General features: G+C 47.5%; 1 protein-coding gene and 1 long non-coding RNA gene across 11 annotated transcripts in view; one reads left to right on the top strand and one right to left on the bottom strand.

The window, feature by feature from the left end:
* Positions 1 to 13260, bottom strand: part of LOC119092735 (uncharacterized) — a 28196-nt gene extending 14936 nt beyond the window's left edge. Inside the window, exons 1-2 of the long non-coding RNA XR_005093535.1 lie at positions 11112 to 13260; positions 3207 to 3314 (exon numbers count right to left, since the gene is read on the bottom strand). This is a non-coding gene — a long non-coding RNA (uncharacterized LOC119092735). The remainder of the gene's footprint in view (positions 1 to 3206; positions 3315 to 11111) is intronic.
* LOC119092731 (arylsulfatase I) lies at positions 4578 to 23486 on the top strand. Of its 10 annotated transcripts, none has more exons than XM_037215710.1 (3): positions 4578 to 5091; positions 18556 to 18719; positions 21269 to 23486. In XM_037215710.1, exons 2-3 carry the CDS (start codon positions 18684 to 18686, stop codon positions 22451 to 22453), a joined length of 1221 nt encoding a protein of 406 aa, XP_037071605.1. In that variant the 5' UTR covers positions 4578 to 5091; positions 18556 to 18683; the 3' UTR covers positions 22454 to 23486. The 10 variants fall into 10 exon arrangements, with proteins under 10 accessions (XP_037071605.1, XP_037071601.1, XP_037071597.1 ...); XM_037215706.1 differs by having other exon boundaries at positions 4578 to 4981; XM_037215702.1 differs by having other exon boundaries at positions 4578 to 4686; positions 16541 to 18719.
* The last annotated feature ends 1416 nt before the right edge of the window (positions 23487 to 24902 follow it).

Genomic DNA, 24902 nt, shown 5'->3' on the forward strand with positions numbered 1-24902 from the left:
TAAAGATTAGAAGATTTTGAGGCGTTGCCGAGCCATAGGCAAAGCAGAGCACGGTGATTTTAAATGCATTGCATACCTTTCCAGTCATATGAGTGAGACCAGATCGTCAGGCATCTGAAGATTACTGAAATTCTTAACGTGCCTACAACTCGAACATTCTAGTACGGAGAAGATCAAAACTTTGAATAGCTGTTCTACATTATAGTTATTTCATGTAAGTAAGATTTACTGTCAGGTATAAGGGTGATGCAAAACCTGTCGTTGTGGTTTATTTGCTACACTCCATCCCAAACTCTTACTGTGCTATCCCTGCCATGTACTTCTCCTTGCAATCGCGACGGCTATGTGAACAGCCATGGGACCAGGTGTGTGCGCCGGATAGCCAGTGACATGAAACAGCATAAAACACAAGACGAGACGAAGTACGATGTCTGTGGTCACCAGGGGCAGGGTTACCGAGAGGCTGTCTTGCCTGAGTAAAAGGTCTGTGACACAGCCGAAGTACGCGTTTTGTTTTGCTGTTGACTTTAAAGGCCTGAGCTTTAATTAAATATTCATGTATCGACATCCCATAAAATCTAAAAAACACCTTGAGCAAGGTGACTTCCAAAGGAACGTTTCTTTTAGGGCTTCCGAGCGGAAATGATAATCAGAGTGCCTGGCCAACATGTGCACCCTTAACAGCACATCAGACACCTATATCATTTTAGCAAACGTTCAGTGACAAGTTAATGCTGGAACCTCGCCTGAAATTTGGGAAGCGACAAGACTGCGACTGGACGCTTTACGTCCCATTGCAGTGGAATAATGGCAGGGTGAGCCAGTCATGATCTGTGGAGATTTTGAGAGGAACAAATCTGCAACAGCATGAACAAGGCACGTACCACATATCGCAATTTAGCTTGGTTAAATCGCGACAAAAAAGACGACAAATGGGTTGAAGGAGTCTGGAGCGGACCCAACTCTCTCCACACTCACATACTTTCCGTCCCAGCGCCATACTGGGTGTGTTCGCGTTGGTCGCTGCCTGCCATGCCTGGTAGGTGGCACTACCTGGTAGTCCGCTCGCAGCGCCACCTAGGCTGCTTGACTCACTAGCAGCGTCATCTACCACCTGAGCTATTTAAAGGTCAAGGCCACATTGGAGCAGCGGTCAGTACGAAATGCCCCGGCGACGTTCAACGGTTCATGCTGACAATTGCGGATATAACCATTGGAGTAGGGGGAGGGGGGGGGGGCACATGTTCCCTCCGATATGTCCAGTGTCATTTTGTCCGCACGAATCTTACCCACAGTTTTATTTTACGTTTCCCCACCTAAAGTGCCACTTTCAAGTGAGGTTGTTCCCTCAGTTTTCAGTTTTAACCCCAAGCATGACTTGTTACCGCTCCCCCGACCTCAGGGACGCAGTAAGGCCTAAGCCATCATTGGCGCGAATGCATGCAGATACACGAATTCAGAGGTATAATTTTCACATGATAAAATTTGCACGATGATTTCAGGAAATGTTAGGCATCGGCCTTTGAAAGCGTGGCAGAAATCTGTGTAAGCAGGGCGATCACCGTTCATATTGACTAGTATATGCTGACCTGACCACTAGTGAATACGGCCCAGACTCACGCTTTGTGTTCACCATCGTCTTTATTATGCAGCCGCCATGCAGTCAAATCTAAAATTTAGACAATGCTGATGACGTGTAATAAATGTCTGCCTCTGGTCATCATCACATTTTAACGCTCCAACCAGAACCTACGATGTGTTGTTTCGAAAGGCTGCACCAGATTTACTGCCTGGCCAGGTTATGCAGCTGAGCAGCGGATCTCTCGCTGAACCGAATCCTCCCGGAGTGTCTCGGACGAGGTTGTTGGTCGAGCAAGTCTTACTTGACCTAGGACACGGCTTTCAAGTTGAACGAAACTGCCCTGCCTGCCCCTGTCGTCGCGCTGTTTACAAGCTGATATTTACGTGAACACTGATCACAGTCCACGCTATTTGCAGCGTTAAGAAGCGCTAAGAACGCAATTCCTTTGATATCTCCAGAATTCGCAACATAAATACATCATAGCTGTCAGATCAGACGAATTCATCTCGCAACGCTGTCATGTCATCAAAGTGGAATACAAAAACTACAAAGCGGTGAAGAAACACAGGTCTAGAACGGACGATCGTCCCGACAAGGCGATGCCACAGCGACCTAAAACCAGAACATCTGTCTGAGAAGAGATCCCGCCATGACAAAAATCCCATGTTGGCCATTGTCAGTGGTCTGGCACAGAACTGAATCCAGTTCGAATCGGAGTAACGTCCGCAACGGTGCTGATCATGAATTGCCCACTTAAGTTGCTTGCATTATTGCGGTTTTTCAGCCAGATAGAGAGTGGAAATGAATTATGCAGGGCAGTTTAATGCACCTTCTATAAATTAAATATTTAGCTTTATGTCTAACCGTATGGAGGGCAGCAATCAACTGGAGAGTAGCAATGTCGCCTATTTAAAAGCAGGTCTTTAAAACAAGTTGCTCAGCCCATCCGTAAAGACAATAAGTGCAACGAAACGTGGCCAGTATTTCAGCAAAAATGACATGTTTACTTTTGATACGTTGATCGCGTTGAGTAAAAATCAAAGTGAACAATTTCGCCCACAATAATGAGTGGACTCCTCTTCGCACTGCGCTCAAGCAAGGTTACTGGTGGATAACCCAGGCGTGCTAACTACTGGCCGTGTTTGATTATTAACCTTTTACGAATAACAGTCATGACAGAGACAAGCAATTCATCTGCATGGATTGAAGAAGGGTTTAGATTCATCCGTGCACCCTTAGCTGTCATTTGTAGTTCACATGATGAACAGATTCAGGCATCACCTTGCCGGACCGAAGCCACAAACAGGCACAAACAATCTCTGTGGTTGGCGCGCCCATAGATCGCCAATTACTCATCGACTTGCCAATCTGAATAAGGCGTCACACCTGTTGGTACTGCAGGGTCGCACCCACAGAACGGCTCATACACACTTTATGCTTCGCGGCTTGTAATAAGCTTAAATAATGTGGCTCCACACGACGCCTTTCTGTCGCTTAAAAGAAGCCAAACGGCGCATCCTGCAATAACTGAACAGACGTTGATTTTCATTCGGTCCTGTTCGCAGTTCTCTTCCGTGTCGAAAGTGAAGATCTACGCATCTGCGATTTGATAAATGAAACAGACCTGTCTTAAGCCGCATTGTTTATCCGCTTGGATGGTCCCTGAGCTGCTGGACAGTGGCACTTTTTTGTGTTCAACGCTTTCTGGTTCGCCGATGACCTGTTCACATGTCTGAAAAGGGAGACAGGATTAGTTTGCTCTTGTCTGAGTTGTAAATCCATGACATATCACAGTTTCCCGAAGCTGTCAACCCAAATAATGTCAACATGCTGGATGACAGAAGTCTCCCTTTTAATCACTGAGGCATTTTGTGTGCTCTCGGGATGGATTTCAATGCAACAAGAATGGCATTTGGCAGTGCATTACCTGCAAGGTGACACGTTCTCATGTTCGCAAGACTGCTGGCCTATTCATCTCTTGGGTAGACTTTGCCCGCTTTTTTAATTGATACATCCCCGAACTACAACAATAGTTTCCATTGGCAGCACTATATGATGTTTGTATGTATCATATCCTGTTTTGGCCCTGAAATCGCCTACGCAAGGCCTTTTTGTTATATATGAATAGCCACATTTGTGATTCAATATTTTTATTCATCAGAAACATGAGCAACTATGAGATACAGAAGGTTGTGCTCATGACGTAATGCTGATTGTGATCTTCGCATTGCCGCTGGGTCAGGGTCGTGAAACTTAGTTTTATCCTCGTTAGTGTTCTGATAGGAACATATGGCAGAACAACGCGAATCCTTTTTAGCCGGATAATCCAGATTCGCCTGGCACGAATGTTGCATGTGTTCACACTGGCCCATCAGTCGATCGTTTTTACAAAGGCAAATTATTTTCTCACGACTCATCTTTCACATTTTAATTCAAAAACGTCCGCGCCACCGTCGCTGTGTTTCTAAATATCGAAAGGAAATGACCTAAAATATTTCTAGTACCTTTCTTAACAAGTTTGAGTACAAAAACGGCTCTTAAATAGCCGCCTTTAGTGCGTTTCAAAGTATTAAAAGCAAATGAGTCAAGATATGTTAAACACTGTTCTTGAAAAGTCAAGTACGGCTATAAAACAAAAACCAAAACATGCACGAACTGCAAGGATAAAATAACGCACTAAACACTTGTCTCTGCCTTATCATTCACACAGCATAATTCCCACTCAAGTTTTGCAATAGATGGCGTAAATTTGATATGTTTTCAAGTGCTCTGCAAGATATCATTGAACTAGACTGACTGCATGAATGGTATCAGATAGTCTTGGTAGATTTACCCCAAAATACATTTGAACTTTTTCAAAACACCTGTCAGCCATTTGTCCGTTTTCCAACAGCACAATGGGTTTTTTCAGTGAACGATCCCCAAAAGGGCGTCATTGCCTCATTCCAATCAATGTAGTATCATTGTAGTATTCATTCGTGTTCCAGGAGCTTCATTTGTGCGGACGTGCATTGTTGTGACGAACGCGACGCATCTCATCTGGATCGAACGAAACTCAGTGATTTAGGCAGGGTTTGTACTAGGTAGCTAACGCATATCTTCAGGTAAATTCTTTCTTTTCTTTGCATGTAATCAAGTAGGTGTACTTTGCCACTTTTTCATGTGAAATAGTTAAATCTAACGTAGCTTAACCAAACCAGTTCATTCCGGGGTTCAGAGGGGAGATGGAACAAATCAAGGATCTCGTAGCTGAGGCGGTGGGAAAAGAGATGGAGCTATTTAAACGTGAGATAGCTTCCCTGAGAGATGAAACTCAGAAACTGAAACGGGAAAACTCCGAGCTTCGTGAAATGGTGAAACATCTGGAGGCTGCCGTCGATGAGACGGAGCAATACTCGCGTAAGTCTTCCCTCATTCTGAGTGGAGATGGCATCCCTGAGCCAAAGGCAGATGAGACAACTGAGGAGACCAGAAGTGTTGCCCTCAAGGTCATCAAAGAAAAACTCAAGGTAGGCGTAAAGGGTGGCGTGGTGGCGTGCCACTGTCTGAAAAACAAAAAAAGGGTGCTGGTGAAATTCCAGGAGATGGATGATCGGAACAATGTTTACCAGGCTAAATTCGGGCAGACTGATGGTCCAGGCATCATCATTCATGAAAACCTGACTGATAAGCGAGCTCGACAAGTCAAGGTTCTTGCCGATATGAAGCGTGAAAATGACCAGGTCATGAACTTCCGCACTAAAAACAGCATCATCCTGGCAAGGAACTCACGTGACAAAAGATATGCACCGCATACAGCCATGGTTCACACGTGAGCAGATCATTAAAGCCATGACAGACTCACCCACACTGTCCTCTTCAGCGAACATAAGTGTAGCAGGCCAGAATAGATTAATATACTCTCAGACCCTGAACCGCATTCCTGCTGGTCATGTGCTAAACAGAGCTGCTAATCTTGAAGAGTTTGTAACAGTTGAAGGCAGGCGGGCTGGGCCTGAGACCAGGCTCTCAAGTTCTAAAAATTAGTGAGTCCATTGGTTAGTGACGTCACCTGGATAGGCCACCGCTGGCACATTCCTCAGTTAACTGCCCATATATTCATGATTTTCTTGAAAACTGGTGTATGACACCATGGCTGTGATGTACATACAACTCACTGTATTATAATGCCTTATTTCTAGTAAAGAGGAATTTGCCAGTGGTGCCTGGCTTGGTGGCTTATGTTGCCCATAATAATGTTTGTTTATTCTAGGTACTTATCAAGCTCATTGCCTGTGTTCTCATGTCATGCCTGCCTGCTAAAGCAGTGACTAGCAGAAAAGTCCCATCAACACAATCTGTTTTTGGCATCTATCATTCAACACACGCTTTCTCATTTCAAAGTCTGGATCATCATATCCAAAAACATCTTAAACTGATAAAAATAATCTCCCTTTTCTGAACTCCCTCTATGACCTTCATTCTTGTTCATCCACATTTCTTTACCTTCCTTTCCATCAACACCTTACTGTATGGGTTCAACCTCAAATAATAAGGTGTTTAATCCATTTGCTTTAAACATTGATGGTAGTGATCATTCACCATCATATGATGAATATGAAAAACTAAGAGAAGCATGCACATTCTATTTACCTGAAAAGATAAAAACTGTTATTCCACATAATACCAGTGCACTAAACCTCATGCATGTTAACATTCGCTCAATCCTGAAGAAGCACGATGATCGAAGTAGTCTACTTGCCCAGACTGATATAACATGGCATGTCATTTCTGTATCTGAAACATGGCTGTCTCCAGCTTTGGAATCTCATTATGACTTACCTGGATACTGAGCTTTCTACTGCAGCAGATCAAAAGGGGTAGGTGGTGGATCAGCAGTATACATTGCTGATCATCTTCATCCTATACAACTTTGGAACCCAGTTTTCTCTACAGCTGAAGTGGTTTGTGCTGAACTACTCTGTGATAATGCTAATATTATCATTTGCCAAATTTATAGGTCACCCAACACTGACGAACACCACTTCAACTCAGAGCTAGAGCAATGCCTAATTTGGCTTAATAAAATGAACAAAGTTACATTTATTACTGGTGATTTCAACTTTGATCTGTTCTCACTTGATATCAATCCTAATGTGCATGCATTTTTCACCAACATGTGTTCAAATGGCTTCTTTCCTACAATATCCAGGACAACTCGGTCTTGCTATCCATCATGCACTCTTCTAGATAACATATTTTGCAATGACTTATTAAAGTGATGCATACAGGCATTCTCCTCCATGATTTGTCTGATCATTTCCCTATTTTTGCTTCCACGAACTATGCCTCACACCCACACTCACCTGATGTTCAAACACCCATTACCACATTTGATTACAGAAGGCTGGAAGAATTTAAACAATTCCTTGTTGACCATCTGGTTGATATTGAAAATGAGCCAGAACCTGATGCTATTGCAAATCAAATTGTGTATATTTACAATGCTGGGATCACCAGGTTTTCTCACACGAGGCACATTTCTAGAAAGACCAGCTCACGCAAACCATGGGTGTCACCTGCACTTCTTCTATCAATTACACATAGAAGCAAGTTATTTGAACAGAAATTGAAGAACCCCAGTCCCCACAATATTGCAACATACACTTGCTACCGCAACATTCTAACTACATCTCTTAGGCCAGCCAAAAAGAAATACTACAGTAACGAACTCAGTAAACATTCTGGGAATTCCAAGGAAACATGGATAACATTACACACTCTCATCAATTCAAAACAAAAAAAGGATGCAGATCCAACCAGGATTATTGGTACTAATAACAAAATTATCACAGACGATCCGGATATCGCAGAATCATTTAACCTCTTCTTCAGCGAGATTGGACAACAGTTAAAAGACGAGATGCCTAAATCATCTTCCGACCCCCTCCAGCTCATCACAAATGTCGAAAATGAAATGGATCTGCCCCCCACTAATGAACAGGAATTAATTCTTCTCATCGATGGGCTAAACAACGTCGGAGCTGGAGTCGACAATATTAATTCAAAAATATTCAAGTTATCTTATAAGGTTGTACTCAAACCAATTCTCCATCTTTTCAACAGCTGTTTGTCCTCGGGGATATTTCCAAGCATTTTCAAAAGGGCCGTGATTAAACCCATCTTTAAAAGTGGGGACTCGCAACTTGTAGATAATTACAGACCTATCAGTATTTTGCCGTTTATGTCCAAAATACTTGAAAAACTTATATATAATAGACTCGTCCTTCGTCTAAACCAAAACCAGCTAATTCACCAAAATCAGTTCGGATTTCAGAAGAACAAAAGTACTTGTATGCTAATTCTTCTTCTGCAGGAAACTATTACAAAGGCTTTTGAAAGTGAGGAATATGTGTTAGGTTTGTATTTAGATATGAAAAAAGCCGTTGACACTGTAAACATTAGCCTTCTTCTACGTAAACTTACTAAATATGGTATTCGACGAAAATCTCATGAAATCATTCCTTCATATTTGTCTGGCAGAACTCAATGTGTAAAAATAAGGAATGATCTATCAACAATCAAAAACGTAACAAAGGGGGTACCCCAAGGATCCATTCTCGGCCCAATCCTCTTTTTAATGTACATAAATGACCTACCTAAATTAAGCAGTAACATGATTTGTCTGTCTTATGCTGATGATACTGCGATTGTTTTCAAAAATAAAAGTATTGTCGAACTTCAAAACAATGTCAGTACGCTTTTGCTTCTAATGACTTCTTGGTTTGCTGCTAATTTTCTCTCCCTGAACGTATCAAAAACATTCACACAGCATTACACAACCCTTTCTTCGCACTTCCGACTAAATGTGCAAATTAATAATTCACCTATTGAAGAGAAAAAAGAAATTAAATACCTTGGTGTAATCATTGACAAATCTCTTAAGTTTACAAGCCACACTAATTTTGTTGCGAGCATAGTAAGTAGAAATATTGGAATAATAAGTAGGGTTAGGTACTTTATTGATAAAACAACGTCACATCTACTCTATAACACTTTGATTCTTCCTTACCTAAATTACTGCTGCTTGGTTTGGGGCATGAATTATGCTTCTCAACTAGATCGATTGGTAATTTTGCAAAAAAGGGCTGTGCGTCTTATAGAAAATGTGTATCCTCCGCAAAGCTCAGAGCCAATGTTTAAACGATGCAAAATTTTGAAACTATCAGATATTGCTAAATCTCAAATGTTAATTGTGATGCACAAATTTTTAACTTCACAGCTCCATGCATCATTCGATTTAATTTACAATCTCTACGAATCCAATGACATGGATATGAGGCGAGCAAAACATTTAGAACCCTTTCTCAACAAACCCTTTCTCTTATCGTAATTATGGACTATTTACAGCATCCTGCCTTGGCCCTAAGCTGTGGAACGACATTATGGTTCCATATTTTCCAAGAATAGCTGATATTCCTGTATCGAAAACCATCATTAAGAACATCATCCGCAAGCATTTCGTGAACACATATTAACGTAACAAACATATTTGAAGACATTGCCATCCTTGTGCTGTACATATCCAACGCACTTCATATTTGACCTCCTTCATGTTTCATTATCAATTTCTGATATAAAGTCATGCACATATACCCAGATTAATGGCGCTGGCTCCGGGAGTTCTCCCAGCAACAAGCTCTGCTTAGCTGGGTGGAGTCCCTGGAAATCCAGCCCAAAACCCAGCACAAAAATGACCAGGTAATTGCCCCCTCCGACTTGTGACTGTATAACCCTTACTAACACCGGGAATTTAGTGGTTGTAGATTATTGGGCGGTTGTAGCGGGCTGTCATTAGCTGATTTTGGCTAATGACTACTTTAAGCCTTTTCATCTATGATTTTTCCCTCCCTCTCACATAACACAATTCCCTCGGGTTTGCTCCACCTCCTCGCCTGTTTTTGTTTTTAAGTTTGTTTCATCTTCCTAGCTGGGAGTGCCGCGACTTGATTTTATGTTTTCTGGTGTTAACGTACGGTTTACTGCGTCGCTGGGATTGAGGGAGGGGCACTCCTGGTTACCTGTTCTTGGGTAACGGCGTAGAAAAAAAAGAAAAAAAAGTAACGACTTGCGCCAAACTAATATCATCAGTGTCTGCTGCAGTGAATACCAGGTCAGTTAAGCTTGACGCGACAGCAAAAGTTGACTTACGTTTTCTGTGAAAGATTCCAGATACGTTACAGACCAAATCACACTGAAAAATTCAACACCAATCGCATTACTGTTTAAGCAGCTTCAAACAGGCTTCCTCTTATAGTTACGTTATACTTACTCGTGTTTACACGAAATGCGGCTTCTTTGGTCTGTTGCAGCACGCTCGGTTGTGACAGGCAGCAGGACCCGTGCCGAATCTGGCTAGAAACCAAACTAGTGCAGGAAGCTCTGGATCCAGTACGATAAGCGGCTGGAGAGTGGGAGGATGATTTCGTCGTAATTGCGGGCCGCATTCAACATGATAAGTACAGGAATTCTAGTAAGTTGTTGCCGTCAACATTGTATTTGGACATCGAACGGCCCCGTTTTCAGGTTGGACATGCTTCCACACACCGACACGCTCGAGGCACATTTAGGCCATGGCCGGGAGCGCGTGTACCGCATCTGCGATCAGAAAACGGTCACATTTCAGTGCCTTTCAGTCAGCTGGTCATTTCTTCGGGTTTAAACCCCATCTCCAAGAGTCTTTTGCCGGCGGAACAGGGTTGGAGAGCTTATTTTCAGGCTTATGCACATCAAAACTTCGCTCATTCATGCCGCGATGTTACCAACAGTGTGGCATTGGGCTACGTTGTCCTTCAAGTACGCCAGAATAGTTGTGATAGCTATAACACATGTCATGACCACATTCAATTTGGGAAATAAACTGTCTCCAACTGAGTGTCCTTCTCAAACGAGCTAAACTAGCGCTACAGATGATGTTAAGGATAGCTTATACGACCAGTATTTGGCATCAGTGTCATATGGCTTACGGAAAGAGCAGTCAGCACAATCCCGAATGAAATAATTCTAGCATAAATTGCTCAGCTTGAACGTCTACGCCGAGTTTTCCTGAGAGGCTGGTCAGGGAGAAGAACGCGCAGGAAAGCACCAGGCACACGTGGTCCAAAGTACTTTTTCAGAATAAGCAGAGCATTCTGATTCCATGCACAGCTGTTTTCATGATAACAAAACCTTAACCAGCTGAGGCATTATCACTTTTGAAGTTGTCTTCCGCCGAAGCGCAATATAGTTAACACCATCACAACCGATCATACCAGTAAGCGCTGTTGCCTGCCAAAAGGTCCGCGCAAACACTCAAACTTTGCCGAATTATTGCGGCATAAAGAACAGACTCAAGGCGATTAGAGGCAAAGACAAAACGGAGAATGGCCCAACAAAAAATAAGTTTCGACAGTCCGTAGTAACGGGCATGCCAATTGCACCACAGACACATCCTGACTAAGATTATTTGGTGAGCGGCAGTGAATGATGGATATCACCGATTCGTACGCACCAGTACGTTGACTCGGGGTTGGGGGTCCAGTGGGTCGTAAATTTCAAGACCGGCCTCAGTGTCCACACATGAACAGCTTGCCATCTGTAGCCTTGAACCGAACTGCGCAATTGCGCCATGCTGCTCAGCTACCGCTGCGTAGACAAATCACGTCCTATGTTCACCCGTAGCTGGCCAACAACATGCCTGCATGGCTGTCAACCCCTCAGCAGGCAGGAGCAAACATGCATTTTGTCAGGCTTACATGAGTTTTTGGCTGTTAGATTTATTTTTGTTAGCAAGAAATAATAGCGGGCCCAAAGTAGTAGCGGAAGTAATAGCGGTAGTAGCGGAAACTTGCCTATCACTGAATACAAACCTGGTGAATCAAGAGGAAATGCTGCAACGTTACATTTATCTAAATTTAACTTGCCTTTAAGTGAGCTTGGAGCTCACCAAAAATAGTCTTTAATCAGGCTCGGAGACGGAACTCTTTCAAGGAATTGATCCCAGTAGCATGTCACTGAAGAGGTAGCTTGCATGACGGTGCGGCATTTTCCCTTCTTTCATATTGTATCTTTTTTTCCAGAAGATTGTTCTTTACGCTGCAATAATTATGTAAATATGTGGTATTTGATGCAACGTTTGAGCCAGCACGAAACGTCCCTACTGCACTGTTCCTCTCCAGAACGAGCAAAAAATGCGATTCAAACCAAACTTTCTTCTTCAAAAATCCGGAGCAAGAAAACATTGAAAGTTTCATGCAGATTATTTTGGGTTTGTGTTCAGCCGTAATGCTATGAAATAAGACCATGTCATAATGAGCTTCTTGTTAAGACGTGCTCACCTTCCATAGGGCTCCATCCGTCCTAGCCAAAGCATTCCCTCAACTACAAAAAATTAAAGAGAATATGCTTGCAATAGGAAAGACCCAGCATGAGGAGAGTACAAAAAATAATTTGACAGATTGTTATTCGATAAGAAATGTGTAAGGTTAGTCCGAGCAGGTCGGATGCAGCAGAGGCTTTGTTTCAGTATGGCAGTCATCCAGTATTGCGACCGCCCACCGAATGCGCAAGGCATGAGGAGCAATACTTTAGCCGCTCGTTGATTGCGGGGATGAAAAGCTTCCCAGGCCAGGACAGCCCTTTGTTTCTGTATGAATTTTATCCAGGATAACGACCGCTCACCGAAGGTGCAAGGCATGAGGAGCAATACTTCAGCTGCTCGTTGATTGTGGGGTTGAAAAGCTTGTAACTCTGAGAACCGCTGCATTTGATATCCACTAAAGGAGGTAAAAAAAACTTAAAGAAACGCAGTCCTGGAATGGGCCGCGCGCCGCTGGTCGCAGGCGCGGAAGGTGCTCTTAGTGCAACTCGCACCAGTCCTCAGCAGATTCTGCCGCCGTCACGATAATGGCAGTCGCGATGATGCCAGATGACGCAGACTAGCACTACACTCTGAGGCTATAAAGAAGAGAAGTGTCGTGCTGTGACGAAAAGTTGGCAGCGTAATGTGGTTCAGAATATAAGTAACACTGATCTCTCCATTACGCCCTGATGGTGTTACAGTGGAAATAACCACTGTCAAATGCAACCATCAGACTAACCTGGTCCCAACTGGCTCCAAAATTTTACCAGAGCATGTTTTTGAATATGCCTCAAAGGTGGAACACTCCCGTTAAAGGGAGGACATACCCGCGTACCTCGCGCCGTACGCGCTGGTTTGCGATGATCCGGCAGCAGGTCGTCACTCCCCAGTTCCTGTCATTCCCCGGGTTGGTCGAGGAAACTCCTAGCGAATATAAAAGTCTACATAAAAGCCTAACACGATTATTTTTTGGGTTTCAGTTCATTTCACACCCAATCACAAGCATATTGACTGTGGCAAGCCGTCGGGACGTAGCATCATAACAGCGGCATCTGCCGCAGAGACCCACCCAGGTGTTGACCTGGGTGGTGGGTGGAACTCTCACCCACAGAGACTGACCTATGCCGTGGGGCGGGATAAAGACAATGTTGGATAGGCTGGGGTGATGTTGAGCGGTGCTGGACGGGCTGGGGTGATGTTGAGCAGTTTTGGGCGAGCTGGGGTGATGTTGGACGGTGTTGGACGGGCTGGAGTGATTTTGAACGGTGTTAGGCGGGCTGGAGTGATGTTGAGCGGTGTTGGGCGGCCTGGGGGGGATGTTGGATGGTGTTGGGCGGGCTGGAGTGATGTTGAGCGGTTTTGGGCGGGCTGGGGGGATGTTGAATGGTGTTAGGCGGGCTGGGGTGATGTTGAACGGTGTAGGGATGTCGGGCGGCCTCTGTGCCGCTGACCGCAAAGGTCAGAAACAGCAGCGTGACCTCCGACCAGACCAGCGTGTCACGTCACTGTGCCGGAGGCGTCATCCAGCCAGCTCTTGAAGGCCGACAACTCAGCGCAGGATCTCTGAAATCATAACCCCCTGTCGCAGCAGAGCCCTGTCGGCCAGATTCCAACAAATATCCAGGGCGAAACATATGAGTGTCATTTCTAGGGCTCCAGGCCGCACGCATGTTACGAAATGTTCCGTGTTCGATGCTGTTCCGACTAAAATGTAGAAACTGCGTCCATAAACAACGCGACTGGAAACGCACGGCCCGTTTCACCGCTATGTGCGTTTACTCGTCTGCATCACGCTCGTCTGCTCTCTGACCGTCGCATCCATCGACCGGCATCACGATTGCTGCTGGGTTTTGGACAGCGTCGGGGACTGGGAGTAGCACGCGTCGGCAGTGCAGTGCAGAGCAATGGAACTATGTTGCATGCCTGCAGCACACCGTCGGACCCATTTCGAGGCTTCCTCATTTGCTACGCACCTGTCATCGAGGCTCTTTTTATCCCGATTTCTTCCGCCGGGCATCAGCGTGAGGCGACTGCAGCCATAATCGCAAACAGTTCGATAGGTGCCGAACCGCTGTGAACGCGGAATGCTAGGCTCCGCTATCAGGGATGGCCCCGGCCCACTGCCCGCCTATCTGCCGAGGCAAACTAAGACCACACGCTGAGTCCAATGCCAAGAGAGACCAAAGACCAAATACCAAAGAGACCACGTGCTGAGCCCAACGTTACCACCAACTCTAAACTGATACACCTGCGCACCCGCGCTTCCTGTTTGCGAAGCCTACAAGCGGTATGCGCTTGCGCTGGAGCCTGCGGGTTCAGTGTTCAGATAACCCAAGGCGCGGATGTCGACGCCTGCTACTGCGAGATACCGACTCAACGCGCACGTGCCGACCAGCTGGTCCGCTCCAACTGACACGTGCGCCCCTAACCTGCCTGGCAGTTTTTCTGGCATCAAACTGCGGCGACCTGGATATTGAATGGTCCCTTCCGATGAATGAGAGTCAGTTACTGACACAGTCCCACAGACACTGCTCTACGTTTGCCACGTTTGGCTATGACTTCGTTTGTTTTGCTTCAGCTGACCTGACAAGCTGTCACATCCACATCATGATGACTGTTAATTGTCCGTCATGACAAGAGAGAAACAACGAAAACAAGTGACAATGATCCATATGGGTGGTTATGACCAATATGGGGACATATGGATCAATAGGCAGTTAGGAGAATACGAAATATGGTTAGCTGTGCACAGACAGGATTTAAAAGCCGTTTCTTCGAATAAAAACGTTGGGAAACTTTCAAAAACTTAAGAAGGTTTTAAGCGGTTTTCAGCATTTCTTTTCTAACAACACAACTTTGCTGGGCAATTTTTAACTAAAAAATGTCTTGCAGAAATTCAGCATGTTCATAGAGACATTTATACTGGGGAAATTCCGCTTCGTTAGTTACAAGTAAGATAATGATCGTAAGTTAAGCTATGGTGCCAAACTTTTTCCTACCGTATCTTTCCAGCCTTTGTTTAAGGAGATTCGGTGGCGTACGCGGCACAGACGCGAGACAACAAACTGACATCAATGTCCCGACCGCCATCAACTATAGCGTTGACGCCGATCCTCCACGGAGAGCTGAGGGAAGGGTTGATGAGAGTGAGGATATCGGCACTGTTATTCTACCGGCATGGCACTTCACGGGCAGGGGCGCAGCCAGGATTGGCTCAGAGAGGGGTTGTAGCTCGATGAACACCCATTACGCTGGTATTATAACTTCCTGTTCTTAGTCATCCATGACGAAAAACACGTGGGCCTAAGGGGAGGGGGTTCCTGGCCCTCCCTTGGCTGTGCCCCTGTGCGTCACTGATCAGCATATATAAATTGGGGGGTATTGTGCTGGTGTACTGATCTTTAAAGCAGGGCACGGCTTGATTACATCTTGATATCTTACCAAAGGTGCGGGACCGTTTCAGGGCGGGCGTACGGACAGTCGGGGGTTTCAGCGATGGGCTTGCGCTGCTCGTGTGTGCCGTGCCACAATAGGGTAGTCTTATTTAATTCATTCTTAGTTCACTCACGTTCACAACGGCCTTCTGAGCGCTGTTAAATCTTTTAACGCACCTTCTGCACAAAAAGAGCCATAGAGCATATCAGACACCGGGAACTTATAACGATGAGTTGTCATTTTCGCGTCGCAAAACTGTTAATTCACGGTGAGGCCGCAATCTCCTGTAAGGAAGCTGTTAGCTGACGTCCTGCAAGCGACCAAGAGCAAGCGGCGATAGTCCGTATCGGCGTCGGTATAAAAGCTGGCCGGACATCGCCTCCGGCACAGAGACGCAACACGATGGTCTGGTCGGAGGTCACACTGCTGGTCCTGACCCTTGCGGTCAGCGGCACGGAGGCCGCCCAACGTCCCAACACCGCTGAACGTCACCCCGGCCCGCCCAATATCGTCTTCATCCTGGCCGACGATCTCGGTGAGTGGTGCTTGCAGCAATGGTCGTGGTTTTTGCGAGGTCGTGTACTGGCGGCTTGCTGCCATCGATTCATCTGTGTTTGAGAGTAAAATGGACCGAGCCCCGAAAATGATCGTGTTTGAATTTAAAGCACAGATCTGTGCGGTATATTGTGCAGATTGATTTAGCATGATTCTTTCCGTCAGGGGTTTTCTTTTTGCGTTGCATGTAGGAAATTCGCAGTGTTTTGCGTTATTATTAACTATACACACACACAGAAGTGATGCTCATCTATAGACATGTCGTAGTACATGGCATGATGACCAAGGAAAAGACGCGAATGAGGCAACTTTTCAGGTCTTAGAATTCGCTAGTTTGAACTGTTTCTGTCTGCAGTTCATGGCCGCAGAAAAATAGCACTAGAATCTGCTTTCGCGGGCTGCGTCCGAACGCTTTAAGAGTGGCGACTTGACAAGTGATAGTGTGTACTCTGTGTTGTGCGGCATGTAATGCGACCCTGGTTCATCGGCCTAAGCAGAATAATGCCAGTTCAGTCGATCCTTTTTCGTCCAGATTTATTAAAACAGGAGTGCAAATTGCCAACGTGTGATCTGGCAAACGTGCTTGCCAGATTTTGACTGGTCGCACACTTGCTCCACGATGTCCGTCTCTCTGCACCAACTGAGCCACGTGGACGAAGAAATGGTCGGCACGTCTGTGAAAAATGAAGCCGATGCGAATAGCGATGCAACTTACTTTTGTCGCTTATGTTATAATTGCACCAGGTGAGGGAAGGTTTCCAACTTAGCTGCGTACAATAGTACATTTCCGTGGGGAGGATATTGGGAGGTTTAAGAGCGTAACGAATAAGAACTTTGTCACACACGCACGCGTCGTAAGACCTTTGACACACACACACTCACACGCGCGCGCGGGCACACCCACCCACACGTCGGGTATGGCTTTCGCTAAAAACGCCGTTGCCTACGTAAGCCGTAGCGACCGAGGAGCGGCGCGAGGGATGCGGTACCTGCCTTGACAGTAGAATGATATGTAATATCACGAGGACGGCAAATTGCTTTGGTGAGTAAATTATATGGTGAGTAAATAGCATGGTGAGTAAATGATATGGTGAGTAAATTGTATGCGTCACGCCACGCAGGCCGGCTGTACCGTGCAAGATGAACTGGGCGTCAAGCAAGACATTTGGCCATGGGGACAGCGTCTGGTGAGAGAGGGGGGTGACATCAGAGGCTGTTGGACTTTTTCCATCCACGCGACCCCGTTGGACGTTCTGTTCAAGGCTGCAGAGTTGGGGTGACAAGTCTGCCGCTGACATTGTCGGTCATGCGGAGCCCATGTGCAATATGTGTCGGCACGCATAAGTTGCGGTTGCCTTACCACTCTACAGACAAATACTTCAGTTGCAGAAGGTTCTTATCGCAAATGTTAGAAATGCGCTAGCCCTTGTGTAATTCCGTGAAATGTCACAAGAGGCTTACGTTTGATGAATCACGAAAATGGTGACAAATGACAATGAACCAAGTTGTCTATATGAGCTAGATAAATGTATCTATAAAGAGCCTAAGTAAAGGTAATAAAGGGCCAACAACGGCGCTGCATATATGTTCTAAAGATAGAACGCGACTGAAAAAGTATCTTACGTCACGTACGCGTCATCGTGCGTCAGCAGAGATCAGATAACGCGCGTCTGCTCCTCGGTATCTGCATTCAACAAGCCTGATTAAAACACGAGCGAAAAATCAGCAATGTCGCGGTTTAATCCGGACTTCGTTTTGGTCGTTACCGTGAGTGTACACTGAAGCTTTGTGTAGAATTGCTCATCCCGATCACTTCGCCAAATCAGGCGTCAAATATCATGCAAGGACCAGTCGGCGCTGCCGAACTGGCTGCCTCCCCGGCCACAAGGAGGTGGACACCACAGCTCCACGAAAACGGCTTACAGTCATCACCACCAGTGACGTCAGCGATACAGAATATGGCTTCCAGTGACGTGGTTTTGTATTCCTAGTATGGGAATAGGCAACATCCGTCATGGAAATCTCCGGCTACCTCTGAGCCCCGCTGGTGACACTCAGAGCCCTGTTGGTGATGCTCAGAGCCCTGCTGGTGAGGCTCAGAGCCCAGCTGGTGAGGCTCAGAGCCCTGTTGGTGATGCTCAGAGCCCTGTCGGCGATGCTCAGAGCCCCGTTGGTGGTGCTCAGAGCCCCGCTGGTGATACCCAGAGCCGCGCTGGTGATGCTCGGAGCCCCGCTGGTGATACTCAGAGCCCCGCTGGTGGTGTTCAGAGCCCCGCTGGTGACACTCAGATCTCCGTTGGTGATACTCAGAGCCCCGATGGTGATGCTTAGATCCTGTTGGTGGTTCTCAGAACCTCGCTGGTGATGCCCAGAGCCCCGTTGATGATGCTCAGAGCCTCGTTGATGATGCTCGGAGCCCTGTCGGTGATGCTTAGAGCCCCGTTGGTGGTGCTCAGAACCCCGCTGGTGACACTCAGAGCCCCGTTGGTGATACTCAGATCCCCGTTGGTGATACTCAGAGCCCCGTTGGTGATGCTCAGAGCCCCACCGGTGATGCTCAGAGCCCCGCTGATGATACTCGTGGCACGTTGGTCCGTCTGCGCAGGCTACAATGACGTCTCGTGGCACAACCCGGACATCATCTCACCGCGGCTGGAGCAGTTGGCTCGCGAGGGTGTCATCCTGGAGCAGAACTACGTGCTGCCGCTCTGCACGCCCTCCAGGAGCGGCCTAATGACGGGCCGGTACCCCTTCCATCTGGGCAGGCAGGTGAGCGGCGGCAACACTGCCATCTGGGCAAGCGCGCGCCGTGTGCAGCTCCCACTCCCCCAACGTACTTTTCCGTGTGAACCAGCACACGGTTAACATCAGCATATATGTTTTAGTCTTTTCTTAAAAGGATGTCATTCGTGCTATGCTTCGTCAATTTAATTCTTGAACATCCATCGAACCGCTATCCAATACCATATGAATAAAAAAGCAGTGCTGCACTCCGTGTTTACCGACACTTATACGGGATTTATGCAAGCATGACCGCCTCGGGGCGCAGTAGGTTAACATGCGTGCCAACGTACATGAACGCCGATCATTCAAGCCTGACTTCAGTGGATTTTCTTCGACCGCCAGGGATCAGTTGCTGCCAGGGAACTGGCAGCAACTGGGGAGGGATCGGCCTGCAGCGGGATTGACGCCGAGCCAACCAGCGCCCACGGCGGTGGGCTCACGGGCATGTTCTGCCTTTAACGGGAGTGTCCAACCTTTGAGGCACAGTTCAAAATATACTCCGATGAAACCTCTGGACCAGTTGATCCTAATAGCTGCACTGGCTTGTCGAACCTTTCACTGCATCGTCATCAGGATGTAATGATGAGGTTTATTTTCGCCATTTCAGAATCCAAACTACGTGATCACCGTTTTGAGACAGCCATGACGTCACTTTGCATACCTTAGGGAAGGGCTGCTAAACAAATACAGAGCAATTATATTCACCATTGGTATGGTACGTGATAAGCATGTTAACACCTTACTAGTATTATGTTTATTGGTGCTTAAGAGCATTCGGCAGGCACCTAGTGTTTTGTTATCCGAGCTCGTTCGTATATTAAGCCAGTCCGCAAATGTTTGTCAAGTTTTTCCCTTCATAGCATCTGGCTTGGGATGAAGAAAAATGACTGCAACACGCGGTCGCCTTTAAAAGTACAGCGTGACCAAGATACAAATAATTCATGTTTTCGCCAGTAGTGGCAGTTTCATTGGTTGCATAATCGTGGTTGTGGTGCTTATACAATACGGTCGCCGTCGGCGGTAGTCATCAATGATCCCTCACTAAGATTTGCTGAGATACGTTTTGGGAATTACACCCCACTCCATACTTCTAACAAACAAGCAGCTCACGTAACTTAGAAAGAGAAGTCATTCTTTCGTAATAAAACAGTGTTGAGTCTATGAAAGATGTCTTTATGTTTTGTTTGTCTATTTTAACATTGAGGACGTAAATTCAAGTTGCCGAAATCCGGGGAGAAATCAGGTTTTTGTGTTGAGTTAGGTCAATCTTTCCGGCTGAGGCCGCAACCGATTTAGGAACGTAATATCTCCGGTCACAGCAACACGCTTCTTTCTTTCTTGGTAGCCCGAGTGGTGGTAGTGGTAGTCCGCACCCCACCCCCTCCCCCTTCAGAGTCCACAAAACTGGAGTCGATGCCGCTGCTAATGTCGTGACGACAGAATCTGCTTAAGGCCGCTATCAGCTGTTGCAGAAAACAGGCACCACTTCTCGACTGTTCTGACCCGCACATTGCGAGCCTGCAGGCTTCAGCGACGCACGTACTCGTATGAATGACGTCAGCACCCATGAACGCGTGTGATTGGCACAGCGGGCGGCGAAGACTATTTCAAGCGATAAGCGCATTGGTTGACGTTCGAACCAGCGCGTCATTCAAGACAATATGGTATTCTCTTTCTCAAAGTTCAAGTGCGCTTCTAAAATAGCTACTGTGTTAAGCGGCATAGGGCATGAGCCAAAACGATGGTATAGCGTTTTGTTGAATTCGCGTGTCGATGGCCTAATGTTTCTACGTCTTTTTCTTTAACGCGTTTCAAGCTTCGATCGTAAGTGGATAATGTGATGTGGTTTGTCCACAGTGTTTGCCGAAAGCTGTTAAACTCAATAGTGTTGAAGCGAGACATTACTACGCTGTATGTCTCCATTTGCTTGGAAAACTGGATTTCACTTGTCCATGATTGGCGGCAAATATACTCCCCAGTTAGGCCTAGCTCTGACGCAATAGGTGGCGCCACCGGTCTATAACATTGCTATTGCAATGGGTGAGGCTTCGGCACAAAGCCTAGGAACAATCGAGCCCTAGGGACAGCCAGCGTGGGGTTACGACTGCCCCGCAACGGCGCTGAGAAAAACTGAAAGCTCTGTCGTGCACATAGTGTGCACGTGTGTGACTGATGCTACAAAACATCTTTTCATGAAATTACGCATGCTTAAGGAAAACGTACCGTGTTGCAGCAGTGCCTTTTGTCCTGCTCTTACAAATTGTGCGTGTCTGGTTGGTGCCATTGCTAACAGCACGGCCCTCTCGGCAAAGCTGCTTTGATGACAAAACGCAATGGCCGTTCTGACTAACTGTTTCCGATTATCGCATCATGCGTGCGTATGACCCAGGTATGAGTCATGTAGAATGTTGCGATGATGCCCTGGCTTATTTGACGACTGAAAGAGCGCCACCGGTCGGAGTTAGACCGCGTGACCAGACAAAGCTCGGCTGCACTGTGCGTCATGACCTCAGGTCACGCGTTCTGTTCGGCAGCACAACGTCCTGTTCGGCACACAGCCGACCGGCCTGACTCTCAACCACACCCTGCTGCCGGAACTGCTGCAGGAGGCCGGCTACAGCACGCACATGGTGGGCAAGTGGCACCTGGGCTTTTGTGCGCCCGAGTACCTGCCACAGGCGCGCGGCTTTCAGTCGTTCCTGGGCTACTGGCAGGGCGCCGAGGACTATTACAACCACACGGAGGCCATCGGCGACAGTGTCACCCTCGACTTCTGGGACGGCGAGAAGTCGGCGCCCGAGCTCAGCGGTGTGTACTCGGCCGAGCTGTACGGCGACCGGGCGGAGAGCCTCATCCGCGAGCACGACCAGCAGAGTCCGATGTTTCTCTACCTGGCCATGCAGAACGTGCATATGCCCCTGCAGGTGCCGCAGCGATACGAGGACATGTACCCGAGCGTGCGGAACGCTGACCGCCGCACCTTCAGCGGCATGGTGACGGCCCTCGACGACGCTGTCGGCAAAGTGGTTGACGCGCTCAAGGAGGTTGGCATGTACAACAACACTGTCATCGTGTTTATGGGCGACAACGGTGGGCTGCCGCACGCCGGCGGTAACAACTACCCGCTGCGCGGTACGAAGGGCACGTTGTGGGAGGGCGGCACCCGGACGCCCGCCTTTGTCCACTCGCCGCTGCTGGCCGCGTCCAACTACTCCAACTACCGCCTGGTCCACATCACCGACTGGCTACCGACGCTGCTGCGCGTGGCCGGCGCCGGCGGCGGCCTCGACGGCGACGGCTTCGACCAGTGGGACAGCATCGCGAGCAACGCGCCCAGCGCTCGCTCAGAGATGGTGTACAACATCGACGACTTCGGCATAACGTTCCAGGCCGCCCTGCGCGACGGCGACCTCAAGCTGGTGTGGGGCCAGAACCAGGTCAACAGCCACTGGTACCCGGTGCCCGAGTCGGCGACGCCGCCGCCGCAGCTCGCCGACCCAGACGACACCCTCGGCTATTCCGCCCACCTCTTCAACATCACGGCCGACCCCACCGAGCGCGAGGACCTGGCCGCGCGGCTGCCGGGGGAGGTGACGCGGCTGCAGGCGCGCGTGAAACAGCTGATGAAGACGGAGGTGCCGGCAGACTTCCCGCCCGGCGACGATGCTGGACATCCGGTGGACGGCGTCTGGACGACCGGCTGGTGCGAGGCGCACTAAGAGTGCGCCGCGGCTGCGACGAACAGCGCGCCGCGTCCCTGACGCAGGTGCAGCGAGCCACGGACGTCCCGGCCGCCTCCTGGTGCCGGCGCTGCCGCACCGCTGGAGCGGCGATAGTGCAGGGATGGTGCTGCGTGCATCAGCCATGCTTTAGAATATCTTACCTGTTACCTCGATACGATTTATGTTATCCTTACGTTGACAGCATGTCGTAGAAATTACAGAGCGGTACCGACGGCTTGGTGTCGCCTCTCTCTACAAGACGTACGCCGACTAATTGAGTGTCTTTTTCGGCCATTTGGCTGAAAAGGACACTCAATTAGTCTGGGTACTGTGTCCCGGCCACTTACAGCTAGCAGGCAGACGAGATTAAGTCGCTGTTGCCCAGGCAGTGCTTCGCCCGGGCTGTGAGGCGACAACTGCTGGCTGCTGGTCGGGTCTGAACGTATGTCTTAGGATTGCCTTGCTCATATTGTACTTTTGTCCCATCATGCGTGCGCGAATCACGATTTGTACGCATGGGCGAGTGTCCGTCTTGACATAATATCATGACTCTTGGAAGTAAAAGACGCGTGTTCGTGTGGATTACCCTGCGCCAGGGCCAATGGCAAAAATACGAATGCACAAAAGAAAAAACGTCACTGTAAGTGGGAGCATGTTTGGAGCCGTTAAAGCAGCCATACGATCGCTGTTGAATCTGTTGGTGCGATGCACTCTGGAACGTGTCTGGGTTTTCACAGAAGGTGCAGGCCGATTTTAGCTGAAGCGTCAAGCTTGAAGAGAATGTCCCATATTGGAAAATATCGCAGTACCATCAGATATGATGGAATAAATTTATTCATACCCACTGGCATACTTTGAGTTATAAACACTGATCCAGGCAACACACTTTCGCTGTTGAGTAAACTGCTAGTCAATATGGCATTGCTTGATTACGTCGTGGTACCTTGCGCAACAGTGATTAAGAGCCAAGTGACGGCCGTCATATCTGGAAGTCGTGCTCATAAACGCCAGATATGAGCAGCTCAGCAATTCTATATTTCATGGCCTTCATTGCCGCATGGCTTATGTAATAACAGGATTTAAATGACGTTATTATGCCGCCTTGGATGCCTGGGTGAGCACGAAAATTCTCCCCAAAAGTCAGCACATATTCTCGGGCGTGTAGCTCAGAAAGGACAAGGGGTTAAATCTCAAGAAGGGCAGGGCTGTGAACTGCCTCAAATGATCTCAATATGATCTTTCAGTTAAAAATTGCCTACAAATGCAGAACACTCCCTTGAACTGACCTGATATTTGCAGCAAAGACGCTGACAATGGTAGTTTGACACAGGACATTGCTGACACCGCGATGATAAAATGAGACGATGATGCCCTGTTGCAGATAGTACACTCAAAAACACCACTACGCTGTTGGGAAGCAGACAACACCTAACACCGTCACCAACACCAGCGCAAACGACATCCATCGTGATGTCAAGCCATTATGCATATGCATGCTTTTCTTTTGAGAAATTTCAACTATATTATTTTTGTGGATCTACAAATACCATGATACCAGGTACGGCGCTACGGACACGGGGTTGACGGAGACTTTTCCAGTGTGTTTCCGAGGCAAAATGGGGCCTTCTCACAGGGGGGCTCCAGGGTAGTGTTATATTACACGGGAGGGGCACCAAGGGCATATGCTCTGTCATCAGCATGTTACATGCATCATATCCAAGAAGATAGATGACATTTAACAAATGCAAAATGGGGCATTGTGCTTATCCAGGAAAGGGTCTCGCCATCCCATTCAGAACAGTATGCTTCCAATTCACGAAGCGAGCATCCTAATCTAACCAAGATGCCTCGTTGTTCCAAGACAAGGCCTCCTGATCTGAAACCGCAGTCATCTGATGCATACCCATGGCATATGACGCTTTCTGGATAAAGTAAGTGCCTCCTAACCCAGAATGCGGGCCTCCGAGTTCGTAACAGGGGGCTTTGCGAGCCAACGAAGGCACCTCTTTAAAATATCATTGGGTCTACTGATCTAGAGAGGTAGCACCTTACTCCTAAACGTTACCTCATGATCCATAATGCGGGCCTCTTGATGTGGGAAAGGGTCCTGTGAGCCCTATTCATGCACCTGGTGCCCAAGTCATGAGGGGGGGGGGGGGGTTCTTCACCAGAATTTGTGTGAACTATACTGGGGTACAATGCCATTAGTTCGGGAACAAGGGCCTCCCACACTAGTCCACACATTTGTGCCAGACCACTTATGGAAGGCAACAGCAGATTTTTGTCTTGGCATGCGGTATTCTCAGTCAATGTACTAGTTTCTGGTCACTGTAGCACTGTCTTGTCTGGAGATTTGTCTCTTCTAGACCGTGTTACTCCAAGGTTTTTGTCCTTGTTTTCTTCCATGCTGATAAAATGACAATACTGCGAGATAACCTCGTCTGAT

The sequence above is a fragment of the Pollicipes pollicipes genome, unplaced genomic scaffold, assembly GCF_011947565.3.
Source record: "Pollicipes pollicipes isolate AB1234 unplaced genomic scaffold, Ppol_2.1 Scaffold_3447;HRSCAF=4054_pilon_pilon_pilon, whole genome shotgun sequence".
Taxonomy (NCBI): Eukaryota; Metazoa; Arthropoda; class Thecostraca; order Pollicipedomorpha; family Pollicipedidae; genus Pollicipes; species Pollicipes pollicipes.